The sequence below is a fragment of the Dermacentor andersoni genome, chromosome 10 (assembly GCF_023375885.2).
Source record: "Dermacentor andersoni chromosome 10, qqDerAnde1_hic_scaffold, whole genome shotgun sequence".
NCBI lineage: Eukaryota > Metazoa > Arthropoda > Arachnida > Ixodida > Ixodidae > Dermacentor > Dermacentor andersoni.
The window spans coordinates 109,979,706-110,000,653 of record NC_092823.1 but is presented as its reverse complement, the minus strand read 5'-3'; the positions used below and the strand labels follow the sequence as shown (position 1 = coordinate 110,000,653).

The window sequence follows — 20,948 nt, the reverse complement described above, 5'->3', positions numbered from 1 at the left end:
GCTGAAAGGCCGTTGGTTGAGAATGTGTTTGTCATGGTATGTATGAGTCTACCAATGACTGCAGTATTTGAAAACTCGCAGGTATAGCATTGTTCGAATGAGCACCACTCGGAGACACTTGCTCGTGGCTTCGGACCTGATCTCTCATCTTCAACAAAAGCTCAAAGAAGATTTAGAGATTGTAGCCACTTTCACAGGTAACTTACTTTCCCATGGTTTTACATTTCGGCAACATTTTTTTTTTGTGAAACACTTGTTAAAAGATCCTATGGAGATGGATATTTTTGATACATAGTGGCAGCCAGTCAAAAATGCTTTCATCAGTGCTTCTGTGAGGGTTACATTTTGGCACCCATGTCCAGAGGGTTAAAGTTCATCGTAGGGAGTTGACATTGTTGCTGTCATTTAAGACTTGGAAGAGCCTTTATCTTGATTCTAGAATTTCACAGGTTATATATTGCAGTGTGGCTACTTCATAGGTTTCAGCTAAAGTAAAGTACATATTGGCGTTCTTATATTGATAGTTGTGGCCAGCTCTCAGCTACTGCTACCATTGTGTGTTCTACTGGTATTGTTCTCTGTTTTGTTTGTAGAGAGTTTTAGCGAAGCAGGGACTTACTATCATAGATGTGGACCAGAACACGTATTCAGGAACAGTAGTGCTGATGGGGAGATCTTGTTGCGCTCTTGTCGACCAGAATGCACTAGAAGGGGCTCTGCTGCCAAGCACAAGGTCGTGGGTTCCACGCCCGACATCAGCGATTGCATCATGACAAAAGCTGGATGCAAAGATACACTCACATGTTTATATTAGCTGCACATTGAAGAACCTCAGGCAGTCTCAATTTATTCACAGCCCTCCGCTACACTACTGCTCACAGCGAAAGCATTGCATTCGATGTTAATGCTATCAACCATATGTAGTTTGCCTACAGTGATAGTAGCACTTATAATAGTAAACAGTCAATAGTGACAGGCTCTCTGGTGCATTGTGTATTCCAGGTATATGTAGAATATGCCCACGCAGTTCAGCACTCAGATTTCTGGGTTTTGTGAATACCATTGAGCATAAATTGCACTGTATTCTCTCAACTACTCTTTGAAATTTGTTTAGCCACTAGAAACCGCATTAATTCCATACTGATTGCCTCCAGTGCATTCTTTACGTGCTTCCAGTGCAGTCCTAGTGACTGAGAGAGTGAGAGAAGTTTGGGTTGAAAAAAAGAAAAGAGAGAGAGGAAGAAACTTACTTTTTCTGAAGCTTGAAATGACAGTTATGAGTACAGCACCCGGTAAAAGTTGCAACTAGGGCTTCTCTTCTTTCTTTTTTTTGCAAGTGTGATAAATGATTCGTATTTGCGTCCCTTCTCTGCCTGTTTTATTCGCAGGAAGTGACACGTTGTCGAACGCCACGTACGCACACCCCCTCTATCCTGACAAGGAGCTGAGGTTTTTGCCGGGAGACTTTGTAACCATGGATAAAGGAACGGGACTGGTCCATTCGGCTCCCAGTCATGGCTTTGAAGATTACCAGAATGCCCTGAAGCACAGTATAGCAATGGAGGTATCGTCGCCTGTTTTCTACAGCGCTCTGCTACCTTAGTTGTGATTGTTTCAATAGCTTGCGATTGTTTCGATGGCTAAGTCATGCAGAACAAAGCTTCTAGTTTCTAGCTTCTAGTGAGCCAGTTTTCATATTGGTACTCAGGAGGTGGTGGATGCATCATGACATCATGACGCACTTGCTCACTTCTTGTGATTGCCGTGTCTGCCTTATGCGAGTGCAGCCTAAAGAATGTCTTGTACTCATTAATTCTTTTGTAACGAGCAAAGCCGTCAGCAATTTTCGCTAAGTGTCATGACATCATGGTAATGTCGACGATGCCTGGTTCGCCATTCTTAGACAAACTTCAGTGTCAGATTAAAAGCTGTTGCATTCCAACTTTTATAGCACTTGCTAAGTGTCTTTCCTTTTACATACAAGAAATGTGCATTAGAGTTTCTACAACTTCAATAACATGCATCAGCACTCCTTTAGCCCCATAGTGCTCAACACATAATGAATAATATGTCAGATAGTATATGAAAGGTCTGATGCTCATATCTCATGAAACCGTATTGACGCCTTGACCGCCTTCACCCAAAAAGATCACGTACCCGTGACACCTGTGGCAGAAAGGATGAGCTAGAGTGTTGCATTTCAACGAGGATGAACTGCAAGAATGCTCGTGCACTTAGATTTATGTGTACGTTAAACAATCCCAGGTGGTCAAAATTAATATGGAGTCCTCCACTACAGCATGCAAAAAAAAAAAACATCCCAAGATGTTATATTTTTGATAGCTCAGAATTGTGATTTAAGCATGAGTGAAGAACTGTGATTTAACCATGAGTGAAGAATTGTGATTCAAGCGCTCACTCCAGCGTATCAAAAGCGCTACTAAGGCTACAAGTGTCTAATTGTAAGTCTTTCAGCAAGCCAATTATGAATTATTTAACTACTGTACTAATTAACTGACAAGTCAAATAACATTCCGTTATTTTTCTTTTGTGCAATTGTACTTACCATGGCCAGAAATAGAGGTGAACAAGTTCTTCTAGTTTCCCTTAATGTGGTAATGTGTTTGGGCATAACAGAGTTCATCCTTCTGAGCTGCATTTCTTCTGTGTGTGATGAGACTCTCTCTGCTTACCTTCCTTCTCAATATTGCCAGGACTGTCTTGTGGACGAAGAGGGACGTTTCACGTCGAGCTGCAGGCCAGAGCTGCGCGGTCTTCCGGTGCTGACCGAGGGCTCCGAGGCCGTCACAAAACTGCTGGCTAATCACGTCATCCAAACTGGCAGCTACACCCACAGTTATCCCTACGACTGGCGCAGCAAACAGCCCGTCATCGTCAGGTCTTCCCGCCAGTGGTTTATCAACCTCGACGACGACATGAGGCAGCGTGCGCTGGTAATGGACCCACTACGAGACATAAGATGCCTAGGAAAGCGAAAACCTGCTAGAAAATGTTGTGTCGTGTATTTTTCTCATAGTAGAAACTTGGTCACCGAGAGATAACGGGGGAGTTTGCATGGCGCACGAAGGTAGAAAAGGAAGAACAGAGACGAGTAAAGAGTGTCACGTGCTCACTTTTCTTCGTGCGCCATCAAGCACAAGTCGGGTTTCATCCTGTACGTAGAAGGGGTCGTTTCATTGATTCCACTGAAGTGCGGCATGACTTATGTTGGCCAAACTGTCAGATGCCTCAACGACCGTTTGCGCGAGCACCGAAACAACATGTACAATACGGTGTAGGGGCATCTTGGCATTAATTGCCGGGATCGCGAGTGCACCCCCCTCCTTCATCAGTGCGTGGCATTGGCAAGGCATAGGTCCCACTTAACCTTAGAAATAATAGAAGCAGAGTACATTCACAATATAGGTGACCGCTACGTAAGCACCCTTTCCATTGCTCTGTCACTACCTGAGCGGGTTTACCTGGCCAAGCGCAGGGCAATCGTGGGCATGTGAAGTGATTTGACTTATCAATGATGTGCTGGTTATGTGTTTCCCCTTTTCTGTATGTGTTCCTGTTTGTTGCGCATACTTATTATGCTCGTCCGCAAATAGAGATCAGTTGGCAGTTAGCGCTCCTTACGTCTTTCTGTCCTTCCTTTCCTACTTTCATGCACTACGCAAACTCCGCCATTATGAACCACGACCAACTCGCCCAAGCCTCTACCCTAATACACCGAGAGATAGTTTACTATATTTTCACATGTAATACTGGCACTGTAAATAAAAAAAGCTTAAAGTACGGATTGGGGACATGGGTCATACATGAATGGATTAATCTCACCATGCCCTGATCGCATGTACGCCTGTCCTGGCAGTGCCATTACGCCAGAAGTAATCTGTGTTCTTTTTTTTTTTTTGCTTTTAGGCTTATAGTAACCTTTAGTTGAGTGCAGAGGTCTGCTGCTTTGCGGATTTCACTGTTGAATTACTGGGCTGTCGTGATCATTGAAGTGTATTTGGGAGGAGGTCCTCCCTTTTCTATACCTTCTCCTAAACAACTTACCCATACAGCCTTGCACCTTTAACGCAAACGTTATTGTGGTGCAAAAACAAAAAAAAAAATGTGTCTGTCCCAGTTATTTGTCCTTTGTGCACCTTAGTCGCTTTAACCAAGGGTTAAGCTGGTTAGTCACAGAGAAGGACATTCGAGAAAAATACACGTTTTTCTAGTTATAGTTGCCTTTCAGTCCACTAGGAACTGCCATTCCCAGCATCCCTTGCGGCTGTGGCCGTGGCATGTTGAAACACCATTGAAACCACTCCCTTCTGCCTCATGGTGTGGCATCATGGCAGTGCGCTCTGCATTTCTGTGAAGCCACACTGCGAGGCAGTATGCACTGCCGTGGAGCTATGCTGCAAGGTAGTATAGATTGATTCTTCATTTCCGAGAGTGTTAAGCTTCACAATTTTCTGAAACTCCTAAGTGGTTATTTGAAGATTATTTGCAGGAACAGGTTGTATGTTTCAAAATACGGTAGCTGTTTCAGTTTGCCTATATTATTTTTTAAGGCATTGTGTCTCTTAGCTCACTGCTCAGTTTTGTGCTATTGGTGCCATCCAGACAGATGGGTGAGCGAGAAAGGTGAGAAATAAGCGCACGTGACACCATATCGCTCAGTTTTACGCCATTTGCAGGTACAGGCCTTGGCAGCATGCCAAGAAGTTGCTTTTGTGGGTGGAAACGCTCACGATGTCGCATTCGGTTCCACAAGTGAGAGACCCCACTGCGGTCACCGTGGTGCAAAGCTTAATTTTCTGGTTTCCTGGAACACTACCAGATGCTGTTAACTTCCATGCATCGCAAGTGGTGAAACCCACCTACAGCGCCCGTTGCCATTCCATCAGCATTTTTCCTTCTTCATCATTTCATAGTAATCATGCTGTCATCATTCAATTGTGATTATGGCGCTGTTGTCATGCCATCTTTATCATTGTCTCGTCATGCAGTTGCCACAACGTCATGGTGATGCCGTTGTGGTCTTTCCATCGCCATTGTTCCTGCTTTGTCATCCAATTCTCCTCATGCCGTTGTCGTCATACAGTAGTTGTGACGCCATCTCATGCCATTGTTATGGTGGTCAAATAGTCGTAATCATTCCAGCTTTGTCATTCGATTCTCGTCACGCCATTGCCGTCATGCCATTTTCATCATACTGTTGTCAATATAGAGTCATCGCCATGCGCTTGTCATCCCATTGTCATGTTGTCCTTCTCATACTGCCCTCATTGCTTATTCGTCATTCCATTGTAATCAAGCTGTAGTCATTCAATTGTGGTTCATGCCATCTTTATTATATAGTTGTTGTCACGCATTCATTGTCATAATGTTGTCATAATGCCATCAGGGTCATTCCATCATTGTCTTTCTAGTTTTGTCACCCGATTCTTGTCATACTGTCATACAATCGTAGTCACGTCATTGTCGTCATAAACCCATAGTCATCCCCTTGTCCTCATGCCATCGTGTCATGCTGTTGTCGTTATGCCATCGTCACCATTTCAGAATCACCATCCCATTGCTGTCATGCCACCTTCGACTCCGCCAGTGTTTGCTTAGAAAGCCAGCGAGCACTCAAGCCTCGGAGAGGAGCATAGTAATTTAAACAAGAATGCTATAAAACCTTCTTTACAGTGAAATGTCACGGAGGAAGCAGGACCTTCAGACTCCCAAGAAATTTGGCGAGTTTGAGATTGGGATTGAAAACGCCTGGTCTGCTCCACAACCTTATGCTGGAACATGCACGTTATACACTCCTAACTGTCCTGCGAGTTTCTTGGTATTATTTATTTATTAGAAGCAGTTTAGCTCAAACTCAACCAATAACCAACTTAAACAGTCTGTAAATAACCGCTTTTTAAAATGTAGAATTTTGCCGCTCCTCTTTTGAATCACTTTGAATACGGCTAACACTATTGAACATTCCGACTATGTGATGAGTACTATTCTAATGATTTCCTTTACTTTTTTTGCATTGTTTATTTTTTTTCTGTCCTCATCTCAACAGGACTGCCTCAAACGAGTGCAGATTTTGCCGGAATCAGCGCGCACCATGTTTGAGAACCAATTGGCACAGCGACCCCACTGGTGCATCTCCAGGCAACGGTACTGGGGTGTCCCAATACCGGTGGTTTTTCAGGATGAAAAGTCACTCACTTCAAGGTGATTGCAAGTTTTATTTGCTAGTTTGACAGGCAATGGACACATTGCCTGGTTGGCGCCTGTCATTATAATATGATCATAGCATGGCGATGATCATAGCACAGTGGAATAATACCGGATGCTGATGGCAATAAAAACTAAAAGGCTAAAGAAGTCTTTAAAAGGCCACAAACTAGAAAACTAAAGGATGGTTATGCTCCTGTGCAAGAAGCGTTTACTGCAGCATCTTTCAGCTTTTACTCGTTTAGTCTTTTTCGTTCTTACTTCGGCCATTGTTTTTACCAACATCCCATGTGGTAGCCTAAATGGCCTTTAGTATCTTTGTATTCCAGCCCTTTAGCTTTTTATTTAGCTTTTCACTCCTTGTCCTTTAGGCTGTAGTATTTTACATTAGTCATTGTCTGCATGTTTTTACTTTTCTACACAGGACCCGAATATCTTTCCATTCTTCATTCTTTACGCTTCCAATTTTTATTCCTTTGGCCATTTATCTTTTACTGCGGCTGGTGTTCTCATGCATTTACATATGCCAGTCCTACATATTGCAGAGTTTCCAAGATAAAGCATAACGTATTTCAGGCGTTTGACCTATACAAAGCCACAGATTATTTCTTTTGTATGACTTAGTACTATTTCTTGTGCCACCACGACTTTTCTTTCAAGCCTTTAGCGTTTACCTCACGACTTGTTTTACTTGGTTCTTTTGCTGCTTCAGGCCATTGTGAGCTACTCTAGATGCATACATAATTACACACAACTTTAACACAGCATTGGTGTCTGTATGAGCATGTCATTTCACACTGGATTTAGTCATCAACTTGTCATATGATAGAGGTACCTCGTTCAAGTGTGCAACTTCTATGCAGTAGCAGAGCATATGCTCTGCGCTTACATTGTGCACCTGTTTCATGTTGAAAATCAAATTGCAGAGAATTCATCAGACACGTCTGCAATCTTATGAATGCAAGAGGACCGGACGTGTGGTGGACAGCCACTGACAAGGAGCTTTTGCCTGATGAAGTGCGCAAACAGGTCTGGAGTGCTGCCCTTTGCCCCTTCTTTTGATGTAGTATTGTGGTTATTTGAAACATCATCACATTCTATTGATTCTGTTTTCACCAACTTACATGATGTTGGCTTAGGCACCTTAGTTCAGGGCCTATACCATCTTCGGTGGTAACCATGCAAAATAAAAATAGCACTCTGAAGGTATTATGGAGGTGTTCTACTTTATGCCTTTTTTTGTTTGTGTTTCATTTGCTCATAGTTGTACATGAAGAGCTTATTTGATAAGCTAATTTAATTGCCTTTAGTGATTAGATGCTGTCCTGCCAATCTTTAGCAATCATGTGTTAGTGAAGGAGTGGGCGGGCAGGCATAATCATGGCGCTTCAAAGGAGTTCACCACATTGTTCACAAGCCACAGCAAAACATAGTAATTTCAAACAAACCTTAGTGCCATTGGCTTTCTCCCGACTATCTCACCTTCTTCTCAATTAAAAGCAATGGCCTAATATCCGAGAGCGACAAATAAATGTGCTTGCAAAAATTGCCTAATTCAGCAAAAGCTAGTACAGTAAATTGCATACATTTAGGTCAGAAGCAGACAGTAACTTGTCTCGCCAAGTAGTCAGCTGTGAGATACCAGTAAACCCCCCCCCCCTCAAAAAAAAAAAAAAAGCTCCGACTCGAAAGTTGCAGTTTGGCCACCCCTGTGCTAGGCATAGTGGCTTTAGAAGACAGAATGGACTTGTCTGATTGATTTATGAAACTTGTATTGGAACATAGCCGTTGTGAGCAGAAAAGTTTTCCAAAAGTTGGTCCGCAGACAAAATAAGCACCTGGAAACCTTTTGTGGGAACATCAACATCAATGGCCAAGTTTCCATTGGATGTTAATCGCAAATGGTAGTGCAGCAAGTTGAAGAAGAAGATCATGATGATGATCTCTGGGGTTTTATGGTGCAAGGGAGTGGAAGGGAGGAAAGCTGAGGACAAAGTCTTGAATTAAGACAAATGACATAACGTATGGGAAGTCCCCAGAAAAGAAAATCCTGATGCGACTTTAAATTATGAGGGTCGATCTGAAACAGTGCACTGTAGTAGTGATATTGTGTCGCTTAAAATGGGAACTCTTAACCATTTGCTGACTGCCACTTTTGCTGTATAGCTCACATTAATTCATTTTTTGAATGTTGCTGATGTTCTTTTGTTGTTTTACTGTTTTTCATCAGTTTGGAGTTGGTAAGAATGTGGCTTTAACACGAGGCCGAGACATTATGGACATCTGGTTAGACAGTGGGCTCAGCTGGAAGATGGTTCTTCCAGGTAAGAAAAAATAAACATATTGAAGTTGTTTCGACTTTCTAATGGCAGAAAAAGCTGTCTCCCGCAAGCTGGCATTATGTTCTGCAAAAACTTAGTGTCTTCACGGCAACAAAAGCATTGCCGTAAAGTCATGCCATGCTTCAACAGAGAGCAGCAGTGGATGCAGTGATAACTAAGCATACTAAGCTACGTTGCTTTGCATGAAAATAATGTGGGAGTACTTTTAGGCATTGTTGTATACAATTATTAGTTCAGTCTCTTTCTTTTCTTTTTTTTCCTGATTGTTGTAATTAGGGAGATGCAAGTAACATGCAAGGACAGCTTATGTGCTCATAAATACGTTTTCTATTGTTTACACGTGTCTACATTCTCAAATTATGTTTTATAACTTTTCCTCAACCCACTGCATTCTTACTGCCACAGAAAAAGCAGTGACGAGGTCACCTTTGGTTAGCCTGACTCATTGAAATGAGCTTGTAAGGACGACTGCTCCCATGCACACCTTAAGAGTGATGTGGTATGTATGCGTATAAATGAATTCCTTTCCCTTATTGCATACGCACTTGTTCTTTCAGAACCTTGCCAAGCAGACGTCTACCTGGAAGGCCTCGACCAGGTTCGAGGTTGGTTCCAGTCTTCACTACTCACGAGTGTCGCACTTACGGGCAAAGCACCTTACAGGTAATCACATCTGTGGGACACTGTGTGAGACACCTAGTTTTGTATGGGCAAGACGTGAATGTACCTCTATGCAGATGTGGGTAGTTACTCTTTAGTGTGTTATAGTGAGCACAGAAATTCATCCCTTGTTCCATGCCTTTCGGATTTGGTCAGCTAGTGGACGTGGTGCTTTGCATCGCAAAGCTTAAGCCTCAGAGCAGGCGATATCAGTGTTGCTTGTGCTGAAATTGCCATCCGGAAATACGAACTGACCTTGATTCAGCCCTGTTTGCCAAGCTTCCTGTGCGTTCTTTTGTGAAGGAAAAGGATGCAGTTTTTATACTATAACCTGTAGTATTAATTTTTGCTTCTGTGTAGTGAATCTTGTGGAGCTAGTTTGATCGGTTGCGCGTGGTCATGCTTTGGAGCTTCATGCATTGGTGCCGTTTGTCGCGTGCATAACCTAGGGGCAAGAACGCAGGGGCTTCCTTCAATCTCTTTGAAAGCTAGTGAACATCCTGAAACTGAAAAGGCTTAGAGCTCCATGCTTTATGGCCTCACACTGTGCTGTGGAACATTAAGATTTAGAATTATTGGGTTTTATGTGCTAAAAGTGTGATCTGATTATGAGGCACGTTGTGATGGGGGATTCTGCTGGATTAACTTCAGTCACCTTGGGCTCCTTAACATGCACCCAATGCACGGTAAACAAGCATTTTTGCCTTTCGCCCCCATCAAAAGGAGGTGTGGACGTCTGTTGCAGCACGTAAAGTTGAGGCAACATAGATCCAATAGTGGCTGACATTGGTCCTACACTGGGCAAGAATAGTCCCATATACTAGAGCCAACATAAACTTTTTGAAAATGGGGTCTAAGCGATGTGCAAGTAATTTTGCAGCGACATATTTTCAGACCAAAGGGGCTGAGGATGGGGCAACCAGCAGAAAAAACGTGCCTATCACAGCCTTTTGTGAGCTATAACTGAACTCACTTTTGTAAAAGAAGTTGCCCCTGTTGCAGTGGCGTAGCAAAAATATTATGTATAGTGGGTGTGTAGTGTATAGTGCCACCTTATATCCCACACACACACACACACACATCTTACATACACGAATGCACACGTGTATGTAAGATGTACGGAGAGGTTAAACTGACAAGCCTCTTTTCCACATGCATCACTGCCCTGTCTCTATGATAGCTCACCAGGTGTTGTAAGGCTTCATGCTTCGTAAGAAACATGGTGACAAAATGTGAGAATGTATAACACGAATAAGGTAGGTCACCCATTGATACCCCCAGCTGGAAGCAGTTTTGGGATATGTGTATTGCGAAATCCATGTCACACCTTGCAAGCCAGTTATGGATGTCTAAATGCTAGGCAGCTGCTGCGAAACTGCTTGAGAGCAGTACTGTGGATGACCTTGTGCCAAGCAACTGTGTCGGAAGCAATGCTCCATTTAAAGCGGCACATTGACCTTGTGTATGAAATACTACAGAAGAATTCTCACTCCTTTAGTCCATTTTGTTTTTAAAATAATTTTCCGGTGACTCGCCAGGAAGCTGTACATGCATGGCTTCACTCTGGACGCTGAGGGTCGCAAGATGTCCAAGTCGCTGGGCAACGTCATTGACCCCGAGACGATAACAAAGGGTGGAAAAGTGAGTGTTTTGGCTTTGCTTATTATTTCAATAACCTGTCTAGTGACCTGCTAATAAACGTTGGCACTTTTCTGGCTAGGTTTTGAGCTGAAGCATATAATCCACCTCCATCCATGTAGTGATGCACAGCACAATAAGGCAGCGAAGCTAGACTTAGAGAAAATAGCACCAATAGCAACATAAGTCAAAATGGAAAGTGATAGGGCTAGATTAATTCAGTGATAAGTGGTACAGAGAAGTGATGTTAATGAATATATAATGGAAAAGATTGATTTCTAGAATTAGATGGCCAGTTCGTGATAGAATAGAGCTAACTTGCTATTAGCCGAGTAGCCATGAAAACTGCACAGTTTAAAGTAGACGTACTGTTGAACCATTGCGAGGGCTCATGTGTTACTCTCTGCAGGAGGGATAAAGAAAGGAAAAAAAATATTTTTTATTGCAAGGAGGGGGGCGGGGGGCACCAATCATATCATTGAAGATACCCTCGCCAGAAATTTCCTGGACTTTTGCTTCACTACTTGACTTATCATTGTTTAGGCAAAGTTCCTTCAATTCCTCTGCAAATGAAACAAATAGAAACATGAGGAATATAGTAGTAGTTTAGCGTCACGTTTGTGATTGCAGTGCGCTAGCTCGGTGGAGTTATGTGTAAAGAACTGATTACTTATTAATTCAATGAGCCATTTAAGAATACCTGTTTCTTTCCACTTACACTGCCTTTGCTTTTACCCGTCTTCAGGACCTCAAGAAGGACCCCGCCTTTGGAGTTGACGTGCTTCGGTGGTGGGTTGCCGCCCACACTAGTAACCATGAAAATGTTCCTGTTGCCAAGCACGTCCTGGTAGAGTGCCAAGAAAACGTTGCAAAGGTCTGAATAAAATTTCAGAAATTATTGTTCCATAGCCGCTGGATAAAAAAAAAAAAATAGGTGCGGCCTGCCACATGCATTGAAAACGGTGTCATCAGCCATGGCGCTACCAGTATGGGAGTGTTGTCTGGGATCGGCATAAAAATGCGGCAGAAGCGCGCTTGGAACGCCGTCGCCCGTAGAAGCTGACACATCCCATCCCCAATGGCTAGCGCCGTTCGGACGAGCAAAGTGGCCAAGACTGCAACTACGGCTGTCATGTTCGCTCCCATTGCAGCCCGCCTGACATGGCAGGCTGCACAGTTCTTTTTTTTTTTTAATCGGCGGCCGTGGTTGTACTCGTCCGCATACCATATTTTCGTAGTTCTCGTATTTCCGCTTGTTCGTCAAAAGAGGTGAAAAGAGACATTCAAATCTTGTATCAAAGCAACCCATTATTGGTGTCAGCACAAGAACAACTGCATTCATCCTTGGAGCTTTACATCGTGCATCTGTGCTGCAGCAGGGAGTCCACAGAAGATTTGTGTCATGTGGCCCCCTCTAGCATTGAAACCTGACCGAAAGCTTGCCGTTTTCACTTCTCCAGTGTGCTTGGTTAGTGCTATGGCAAATCTCTTTAGATGACGAGTTAACCTTGCAGATATTTAACATGGTTTATCCATTGTTGCAGCTCCGAGGTACGCTCAGGTTCTGCCTTGGAGCACTCTCCGACTTCGATCACTTGCATCACGTGTTGCCGTACGAAGAGATGCTGCCATTAGACCGGTTCATGCTTCACCTTCTGGGCGGATTTCACAATCGGGTAAGACTGGATTTTTGCTCAGCATGCTGCATTTTCATGCAGCGTCACTATCTCTCTGAATATAAATTGGCGCGACTCTTTGGTATTACTGCAAATGTCCAGGCCCAGCACTTAGTTGCAATCCGGTTAATCACCACCTAGATCTTTGATTACCCCTGTAATGTGCCAGTTGAGTGCATCACATGCCTCCAAATTTTCTGGTCTCAAGCTCTCTCAAATCCTCTTCTGGTTTGAACTGTTTCCTTTCCCTTGGCGTTCGTTCCGTTATTCTGAGCAATTATCTTTGCACAAATGTAGAGTTCTGTATAACAGCTTGATATTTGTGTGCTAATATACCAAATGTTGTGTTAATAGGAACACTAGGTGCAGATGACCATTGTGGCTAAGCCACTGGCTTGTTTATACTCAATTTTCACACAGCAAGGCATCTTGCGGTGCACGCAACCTAATACCACAGTTGGGTGCATTACTTGCCTGTTCTGCCCGGAATAGATCAGAAGTACCAGCCATATGTGATGAAATCAGACAAATGTCGATTTCGCTGCAAAAGAACAGTGACACCATGTTCCGGCATTACAGTAAGAGATGACACCACTGTGCCGTTCCTGCAAGATGGAACATTTATTTTCCTCTGGTGTGTAACCGCTATATAGCCACCATGTAACCACTGTTGCAGCAGATGACACATACTTTTGAACTATTCTGGATGAAGCAGGCAAGTAATTAATATAAACACAGTATTGACACATGTTATCTTTTTTGGGTGACCGTTTTCACCGTCGAACAAATGTTATTGCTCAGTGCGGGATGCGCCTGCATGTATCGGAAGGTTCTTGAATGTTGCCAATGGTTCTATCTGCTGTCTGTTGTCACCGAAGCTTGTGTAAACTGCTTTCATGTGTGACGCGAATTGTGTGGAACTTTCTGTAAGACACGTGGGCACCAGCAATTACTCTGGAACCTTCCATGACTCATGTATAAAAGGCGACGCGCTTGACTGGCAGAACGTGTTCGCCATTATTGCTGTGCTTTGAGCGTAACTTGCTTTTATGGGCACAAGTTTGCCCAATAAAAGTTAGTTTCATCATTCACAGATTTGCTGCTGTATTGTTCACCGTCACTGCTACGTGCATACATATTAAGCTGCAGACACTGTGAAATATGTTTGTGTGTGAAATCTGAGCACAAGAGAGCCAGCCAGTTTAGTTGGGAGAGTCATGCGACCTGGTTTTCCTATTTAAGCAACATTCAGTTGATTCAGGTTACAATCACAAAAGAAAAAGGGAAACCCGGTTTTATTGTGAACAGTCATCACAATAAAATGCTAAACTTTCTCAGTGCATTGATATGCAAAATTATTACTGTTTTATAATTTCCAACGGATATAGGTATGCATTTGTTGCAGTTAAATGTAGCTGATGGTGTCTATAAATGGCTCTGTTCATTGCTGCTCAAGATAAAGTGTGTGCAATCCCCAATGCAAACATTGATCTTTTCTTTTTGTCAGGTTATGTCCCTGTACGATGAAATGAGGTACAACCATGCCTGTTCTGCTGTGCTAAACTTTGTTGTGAATGAAGCATCGTCTTTCTACTTCCAAGCTGTGAAGGACAGGTGAGCATTGGTCACTATACGTCGATACTAGTCAGGAGGGTAAATTGGGGAGATTAACTTATTCGTCGGACATGTGTGTAATGCATAACCCTTCCATCCACTTACAGTCTTTGGAAGATGGGAACAAGTTTGTGCATATAATGCCACTAAGCTGACTACATGCAATGTTCAAATTTATGCAAAATCAAGTGCACACAAATGCCCACGTGTTGTGTGGTTGATTTTTTTTCCTACGTCTATTTGCGTTGCAACATTTCAACACTATTCAGAGCCAACTAATAGCCCACCAACAAGCCATAATGAAGGCTGTAAATGTATGCTGATGAAAATAGTCACTTCCTCATTGCTTATGACGTTTGTTACTGCACTCTGGTTTCTCTATGGCGTCTTGTGCCTTCACAGGCTCTACTGCGACGTGGAGGACTCCGCGAGTCGGAGGTCCTGCCAGACGGCTCTGAGCCATGTGCTAGACGTGCTGGTGAAGCTTACCGCTCCTGTAGTTCCGCACCTTGCGGAAGAGGTTTTCTACCACCATGCAGACCCTGGCAAGTGTAAGTTCTTATTTAAATCCAGTCAGCGGGTCCCTTGTGCAAGGTTTCGTAGAAAATGTACTAGAGTAACTAGACACTGTGGCAGCATTTACAGTACTGTACACTGCGACATTACAGAATTATAGAGTTGCTAGTCAAGAGAATTCGATACAAGCTGTTGAATGTCACAGGGCGCCATGGTCATCACCAAAGCCGATTACACTTTATACACTTTCTCTGATCTTGCAGCAAAAGGTAGAAATCCCATCTTTTATGCATTCCTGTAGCCTTCTCTAATTGAAGAGCTTCTGCAAACAACAGCGGCATTTTTTTTCTTCTTAAAGCTAACTGTTTGATCTTTGCTGCAGCAGCCACATTTTGATGGAGATGAAAAATGAAAACGCTTGTGCTCTTACATTAAAATGTACATTAAACAAACACAGGTGGTCACAATTAGTATTCTGGAGTTTGCCACTAGGGTGTGCCTCAAATCATTATGTACTTCTGGCATGTAAAACCTCATAATTTTGTTCACAGCTAATTTATTAATTGTTTCTGTAAGTAAAGCGTTAGGTGCTTTTCAAGACACTTGCTAGGCAGTTATAAGACCATCCTCAATGCCGCAACTTCCTGAGCAAATTTTTTCGCCATTTGTTTTGAATATTTTGCGTCATCTACTGGATCGTGTCTTACCTTGTGTAGTAGATTTAGGTAGCTCTTCTTAAATGCTGGCGGCTCCTTGTCTGGCAGCTAATTTTCGATGTGTGTTTCTGTTTTTCTTCTGCCCTCCGAGCAGACGACACCGGTGTTTTCCGGCGCACGTGGCACACACCTCCGAATGACTGGGAACGCCTGGAGTTTTCCCAGTTGGAGAAGCCACTTGCGAAGCTGAGAGAAGTCGTGAATAAAGCTGCTGCCAAGTCTCGGCCAGTGCTGCACGACATCAAGATCATCACTGCCAGTGGGGACAGCCCTTTGGCCACCAGCCTTAGGGTCAGTCCCTTTACTACACCCAAGATCTGCTGCGGCAGCTCGTGACTGTGGGTGTATTTCCGTTTAGTCAAGCTGCGCCGCCTTTTGCGCGAAGCGTGTGTGTATGTGTGAGTTCGGATAGAGAAATCTGGGGACTACAGGGAAGTGCCCGCTTTGCTCCGTTCATGCCTAGCCGACGGCAGCGTGCACTCTGGAGAACCGGCGCTTAACTTCCGTCCAAACAGGACCGTAGTGGCCGACACAGAGTCCGTAATGGCGAAGCATACATTCCAACAAGTTAGCAGTAGCATCGTGTCATTATTCATTGGTCTGCGCCGCTAAAGCCCGGAATGTATGGAGGTATCAATATACTACTATAGCAGACGAGTGTCGGCAAAAACAGTGCCTCTTCAGTGCCACGTGCCAGTTGTTGCCACGGTCGTAGCTACAAACTTCTAAAGCAGAAGGGACTGGTGTTAGGTGCATTTCTATTTATCTATTGGTACTCTGGGCCTAAATACAGAAATAGTTAAAAAAAGCGTGAGAATATGATGCGACTTGTTCATTGCAGGTTCTCCAGCCAGAAGATTCAGCTGTTCACTCAGGGCTGACTGATGTGCTGCAAGTGGCTTCGGTCACTTTTGAACAAGACGATGAGCTGATAGCACAAGTCGATTCTGACAGGGCTGCGATTGTGGATGCAGGTCAGCCTATTGGAAGTGTTTGTTGGCAATTCTATGTCAATGTGTTTGTGTTTGCAATTGTCAGTGGCCATTCCAGTGCATTATGTAAATGGATCCTAAAGTCAAGCTAAACTGCTCCGTTAGTGTCACAAGCTGTCAAAAGTACCCCTTTTACCAAATGCACAACTTTTATAAGCGAGAAAAAGATGTGTGGAGCCGGCTGAGGAGGGGAAGCTGCCGCGGCTACAGTTTACTGGAGCCGGCCAGCCATGGTGCTGATAGTCCCGGGGAAAAATAGGGCAGACTTCACACAGTCAGTGTAAGAATTGCGAGATCGGTGATGGCATTATCGAGCAATCACTTTTGGAGATACAATCCCTTTTGTGAAATCCTGTGCGACTCGGCACCAGACGTGCACGCGTATCTGTGCGATAGCATTTCTGGCAATGTGCCAAGCTCACTTTCTTCACAGAGTGCGAGGAATGCTTTCAGACATTTACTTCGAAGCATCTGGTACCAAAATCTAATGAAATGGTTCATATCCCTAAAAATGATCACTCAAGAGTACTGTCCCAGTGCCTGTTATTACATGTACCATAGGTAAATTGCAGTGAGGCAGTGAGAAGGAAAAGTTAATTATGCTGCACTTCAAAATAAATGAAAGGACAGTTTGGCCTATCTCATTGGATTTTTCGACAGATTAACTCACTAGGGCTACCTCTCCGTGGCGCCCTCTTTGTGCGGCCATGTGACTCAAAGGTAGTTGCACCTGTCACAGCATGACCTCCGAGACTGGCGGATCGGCTACTTAACTCCTTTTGTTACGGTTGACTTCAGTTGCAGAAGGATTGCACGACACCATCAGTAGCAATTTTCTCCGCAATTACGTCATCACTCGGCACGATTAAAATGTTGCAAAGTCTCCAGACGGGCAATCCAAAGAGTCTGAATTGATTCACTCTTTTGTTTTCCCTTTAGAAATACGAGCCACTTTGCTGTATTCGCTGAAGGCAGGTAGCTTCTTGTCTTTCGTTGTTGTGGGCCTCTCCAACAGAAAAAATGAAGTGCGTGTCTGTTGGTGGAATTGAACTTGGATACCCCAGCACGAAAGCCAGATGCTCTACCAAAATGCTTTATATAACACCTATTCGCACAGTGCACGGGGATCTGCATAAGTTATTTTTGTACGCTTTTCGCAGCGGATGAAAAGATGTTGGTTGTGCTTGAGCCCACAAAGATGGCTGCCTGTGAGCGGTGTCGACGCAACATCTCCAGTGAAGAGGGCCGCCTGTGCACCAGGTGTGAGGCTGTTTACCAGAGATTGAACTTCAAATGGGGTGTTCACACGGACGATGCTGTTACAGCAGGCAAGTGAATTTCTGAGTGTGAATTCCCGCTCCATTTAAGCATGGGGCGTTCAATTTAATGGATCACTGTGTAAGTCGCAATAACTACTATAGATCTAAATTTTGAATCTGAGGCTATCTGCTCAGGCTTTGTGCGAATTCAACTTTTTCTTTAGCAAGTTGTGTCCTGTGAACTTTTCGTGGAATACATGTGGTCGTTTGTTCAGGGCTTCCAAAGCTGAAGCGCCACCACTGACAACAGTCGTTTGCGATAACACACTGATTTTATGAGACGTGACTGTAGAACCAAACAGATCTTCCCATTACCCGAGTGTCTTGGAAGCGGCTCCGCACAGTCAGCATTAAAAGTTTATGCAATGCAATATCTGAGAAAAAGCCAAATATTTACATATACGGGCCTGGTGTTCCAATTTACATACTGTACAGTCAAACAATGTTACAATGAAGTTGCATCTAGCACCTTCGTGAGAATTAATATTCTTTATATGCATGCATGCAGATTTCAGTGGGAAAAAAAAGGAACAAAGATTTATTTTGTGACATTCGATAATGCGCTATGTTGAGGTTCGACACTACAATAGGCGACAAATGTCTCTGCAAGAAGTGCATGCAACTGTCATTGACAAACAAATAAGGAAAATAGTGCATATTCAACCCTTTCAACTTGACTTGAGCGCGAAAAGTGGCTAATTCAGAAACCCCTTTGTACATTTATTTTCTTTACAGAACAAGAAGACAAAGTCCAGACAAAATCACGGACATAGAGGAAGAAGTTGCCCTAGGCTCTGTAATTACAAGCAATCTCAGTATGTAATGAAATAAATGTTTTGTTTCCTTGCTGTCTCGTATTGTTGTACGCTCTTAGCTAAAAGTAAGCTCACTTCAACTGTTTATGCAATGCAGCACAAATACTGCTGCTGCTGTAAATTCTGGCCATTTAAAATTATGTACAGTGAGATGACACAGTAAATATGCTGAATTTATGGCCATAAGATACTGTTATAGTCTGTTAAAATAGTTTGAAGCCACTGTCTAACTGCAGAGCTTTAGCCAATCCAAAGCCCCAAGCTCCCACGAGAGCGCTTGGATGAAGATTTTTTCTTGTATGAGGAGGCTACTAAACTTCTGACTAAGACTGCACATCTGCAAACCACCTTTTACACTTTGAAACAGACATACTGTCTAAACGTCTGCAAAAGTTAATTCTTCCAGTCTTGCTTTCGTTCTTTTTTTTTTACAGCCAATTTTGACGTAGAATACGGTGAAAATAAACAAGCTTAGAATGTAGAATCTCTTGCTTAGAATCCCTTGCACTGCCATTGGCGTACAGGACTGCTAGGTCTCAGACTTGCTGTTGACAGGCCAACAACAATTGGGAAATTTAGAGGAATTGATCAAACACAAGTACAGGAGCTGACAATCGTTTCATCAATGCCAAGGAAACTGCAACCACAATGCAGTTTTTGTCAGCAAAACTTTAAAATTCCACGACGACTCTAGCAGTAAGGGAACTCAGCGAAAAGGGCACCCTGTTACCATGAGAACAGCATCTCTGGCATTGGCAATGTTATGTGGTGCATAATCTGTGCATATTTGTTGTATATTTACTTCCTTTGCCAGCTTTTCAGAGTTGCACATCAATACTTCTGTATCAGTGCTTAAAGCGTGCTAAGAGGAGTTGCTGTTTCATATACACAATGAGACTTCAAGCTCCGATGCCATGACATAGCACTATGACATGTTAAAATCACCCTTAGTTGTCCTATCAACATGACAAAGCTAAGGATTCGACAGACTAGCAGCTTACACATCACTGGGCCTAAGAACATTAACCATGCCCCTGTGTCGACGAGTACGTGATTTAGTACCTCGGCTATGGACACAAGTATCACCGTACTCCGACAGCTAAAAGGGAGTATTCCTGACATCACCGCAAGCATTGTCAAGAGCACTGATTGACCTGAAGAAGTAAGTATTGTCACCATCACGCAATCTAGACGGCTGACACAGGTTATGAGGTGCTGAAGTATTGGCTGACAATCAGCACCCTAAGTTAGCTGGTATGAGGAACGCAGCAGGTCTGGCATCACTTAGGCAAGACTAAAGATCAGCAGAAAGCCACTTCTGATGTGATCACAAAGAATGATTAGCATTCTGACACTGCTTAGTAAAGACTAAGAGAAGCCAGCAAACGAGCTGCAGTCATTAATTTCATTGTTTATACATGTGGCCCAGCATTTTAAAACAAGACTGTTAACACAACATAGCTTCTGAAACGACGTAGACGATAAACAAATAATCTTCTGAGACTAAAGCCTTCTATGACTTGCAACTACGGTGGTGCCTTCACGTGCGCAGAAAATTAAAAACGGTTCAACGAACGTGCATCGCTTGCAGACAATCAGTGTCAAAGGACACAACACAAAATCCACCTGTTAAGAGGTCCACCTGTCAAAAATTAATCAGGTGGAAAATTCATCTGTCGGAAGTTCACCGGTCAAACACGCACCATGTCTTCACTATGGGGCCTGTCAGCCATCATCAAGTTAGACGCAGTGCCACAGCTAAACGTTGGTTTCATCAAGGAACCAGCTGAACGTTGAGTCAGTCACAGCTGTCACCGCAGACCCTGAACTGATATCACATGAACGTTGCCTACACAACGTTGGCTTGTGGCTAAGAAGGCTTGGGTAGGGATTCCAGGACATCTAACAAGGATAATGCCAGTCGGTGTTCCGAGTGATCTTCCGGAAGCATGTTGACTATGTTCTGAAGGAGGTTCATTGTTTGCATTGTTGGCGGATTGCAGCAACGAAGGTTGCTGAGGTCCTGAAAATAAACAAAAAAATAGGGAGCTCAATTGAGAAATTGCAAGAAACTGGTAATGATGCACATGTATAATGATAGTCCAATTTGTGCACTCATTCCAGTTTGGCAATAGCATTAGGTCTTGTTATTTGCAAGGCACATGAATTGAGCTCCAAAGAATGATGGGTGTGTGTCTAGCCAAAATGAATCGTGGTATAAATTGAAGACATACCGTATTAACACGATTCTAACGTGCCCGACTTTTGCGGGTTTAAAGCAAAAAAATGAAAGTGCACTTGAATGTAACATGCGCCCGATGTATAAAAGACAAATATAGCAGGCCCCCATGTTTGCAGAGAGCGAGGCCTGCAGAACTGACCTTCATGAAGGGAAACCTTTTCTTAAATGAACTTCCATAATCAAAGCGGCACAA

General features: G+C 43.4%; 2 protein-coding genes across 3 annotated transcripts in view; one reads left to right on the top strand and one right to left on the bottom strand.

Moving 5' to 3' along the window:
• IleRS-m (Isoleucyl-tRNA synthetase, mitochondrial) overlaps nucleotides 1–18,546 on the top strand; it is a 33,486-nt gene extending 14,940 nt beyond the window's left edge. Inside the window, exons 9-24 of the mRNA XM_050192090.3 lie at nucleotides 82–197; nucleotides 1,389–1,564; nucleotides 2,715–2,954; nucleotides 6,068–6,222; nucleotides 7,152–7,254; nucleotides 8,456–8,549; nucleotides 9,125–9,230; nucleotides 10,766–10,868; nucleotides 11,611–11,739; nucleotides 12,410–12,541; nucleotides 14,049–14,155; nucleotides 14,558–14,706; nucleotides 15,482–15,678; nucleotides 16,229–16,361; nucleotides 17,540–17,707; nucleotides 18,434–18,546. Coding sequence (XP_050048047.1) covers nucleotides 82–197; nucleotides 1,389–1,564; nucleotides 2,715–2,954; nucleotides 6,068–6,222; nucleotides 7,152–7,254; nucleotides 8,456–8,549; nucleotides 9,125–9,230; nucleotides 10,766–10,868; nucleotides 11,611–11,739; nucleotides 12,410–12,541; nucleotides 14,049–14,155; nucleotides 14,558–14,706; nucleotides 15,482–15,678; nucleotides 16,229–16,361; nucleotides 17,540–17,707; nucleotides 18,434–18,471 — 2,146 coding nt within the window. The 3' untranslated portion in view covers nucleotides 18,472–18,546. The remainder of the gene's footprint in view (nucleotides 1–81; nucleotides 198–1,388; nucleotides 1,565–2,714; nucleotides 2,955–6,067; nucleotides 6,223–7,151; nucleotides 7,255–8,455; nucleotides 8,550–9,124; nucleotides 9,231–10,765; nucleotides 10,869–11,610; nucleotides 11,740–12,409; nucleotides 12,542–14,048; nucleotides 14,156–14,557; nucleotides 14,707–15,481; nucleotides 15,679–16,228; nucleotides 16,362–17,539; nucleotides 17,708–18,433) is intronic.
• Nucleotides 18,218–20,948, bottom strand: part of LOC126543625 (rab3 GTPase-activating protein non-catalytic subunit-like) — a 45,977-nt gene continuing 43,246 nt past the window's right edge. For both annotated transcript variants that reach the window (XM_055077788.2, XM_055077789.2), the window contains exon 26: nucleotides 18,218–20,536. In XM_055077788.2, the coding sequence (XP_054933763.1) occupies nucleotides 20,384–20,536 (153 nt within the window). In that variant the 3' untranslated portion in view covers nucleotides 18,218–20,383. The remainder of the gene's footprint in view (nucleotides 20,537–20,948) is intronic.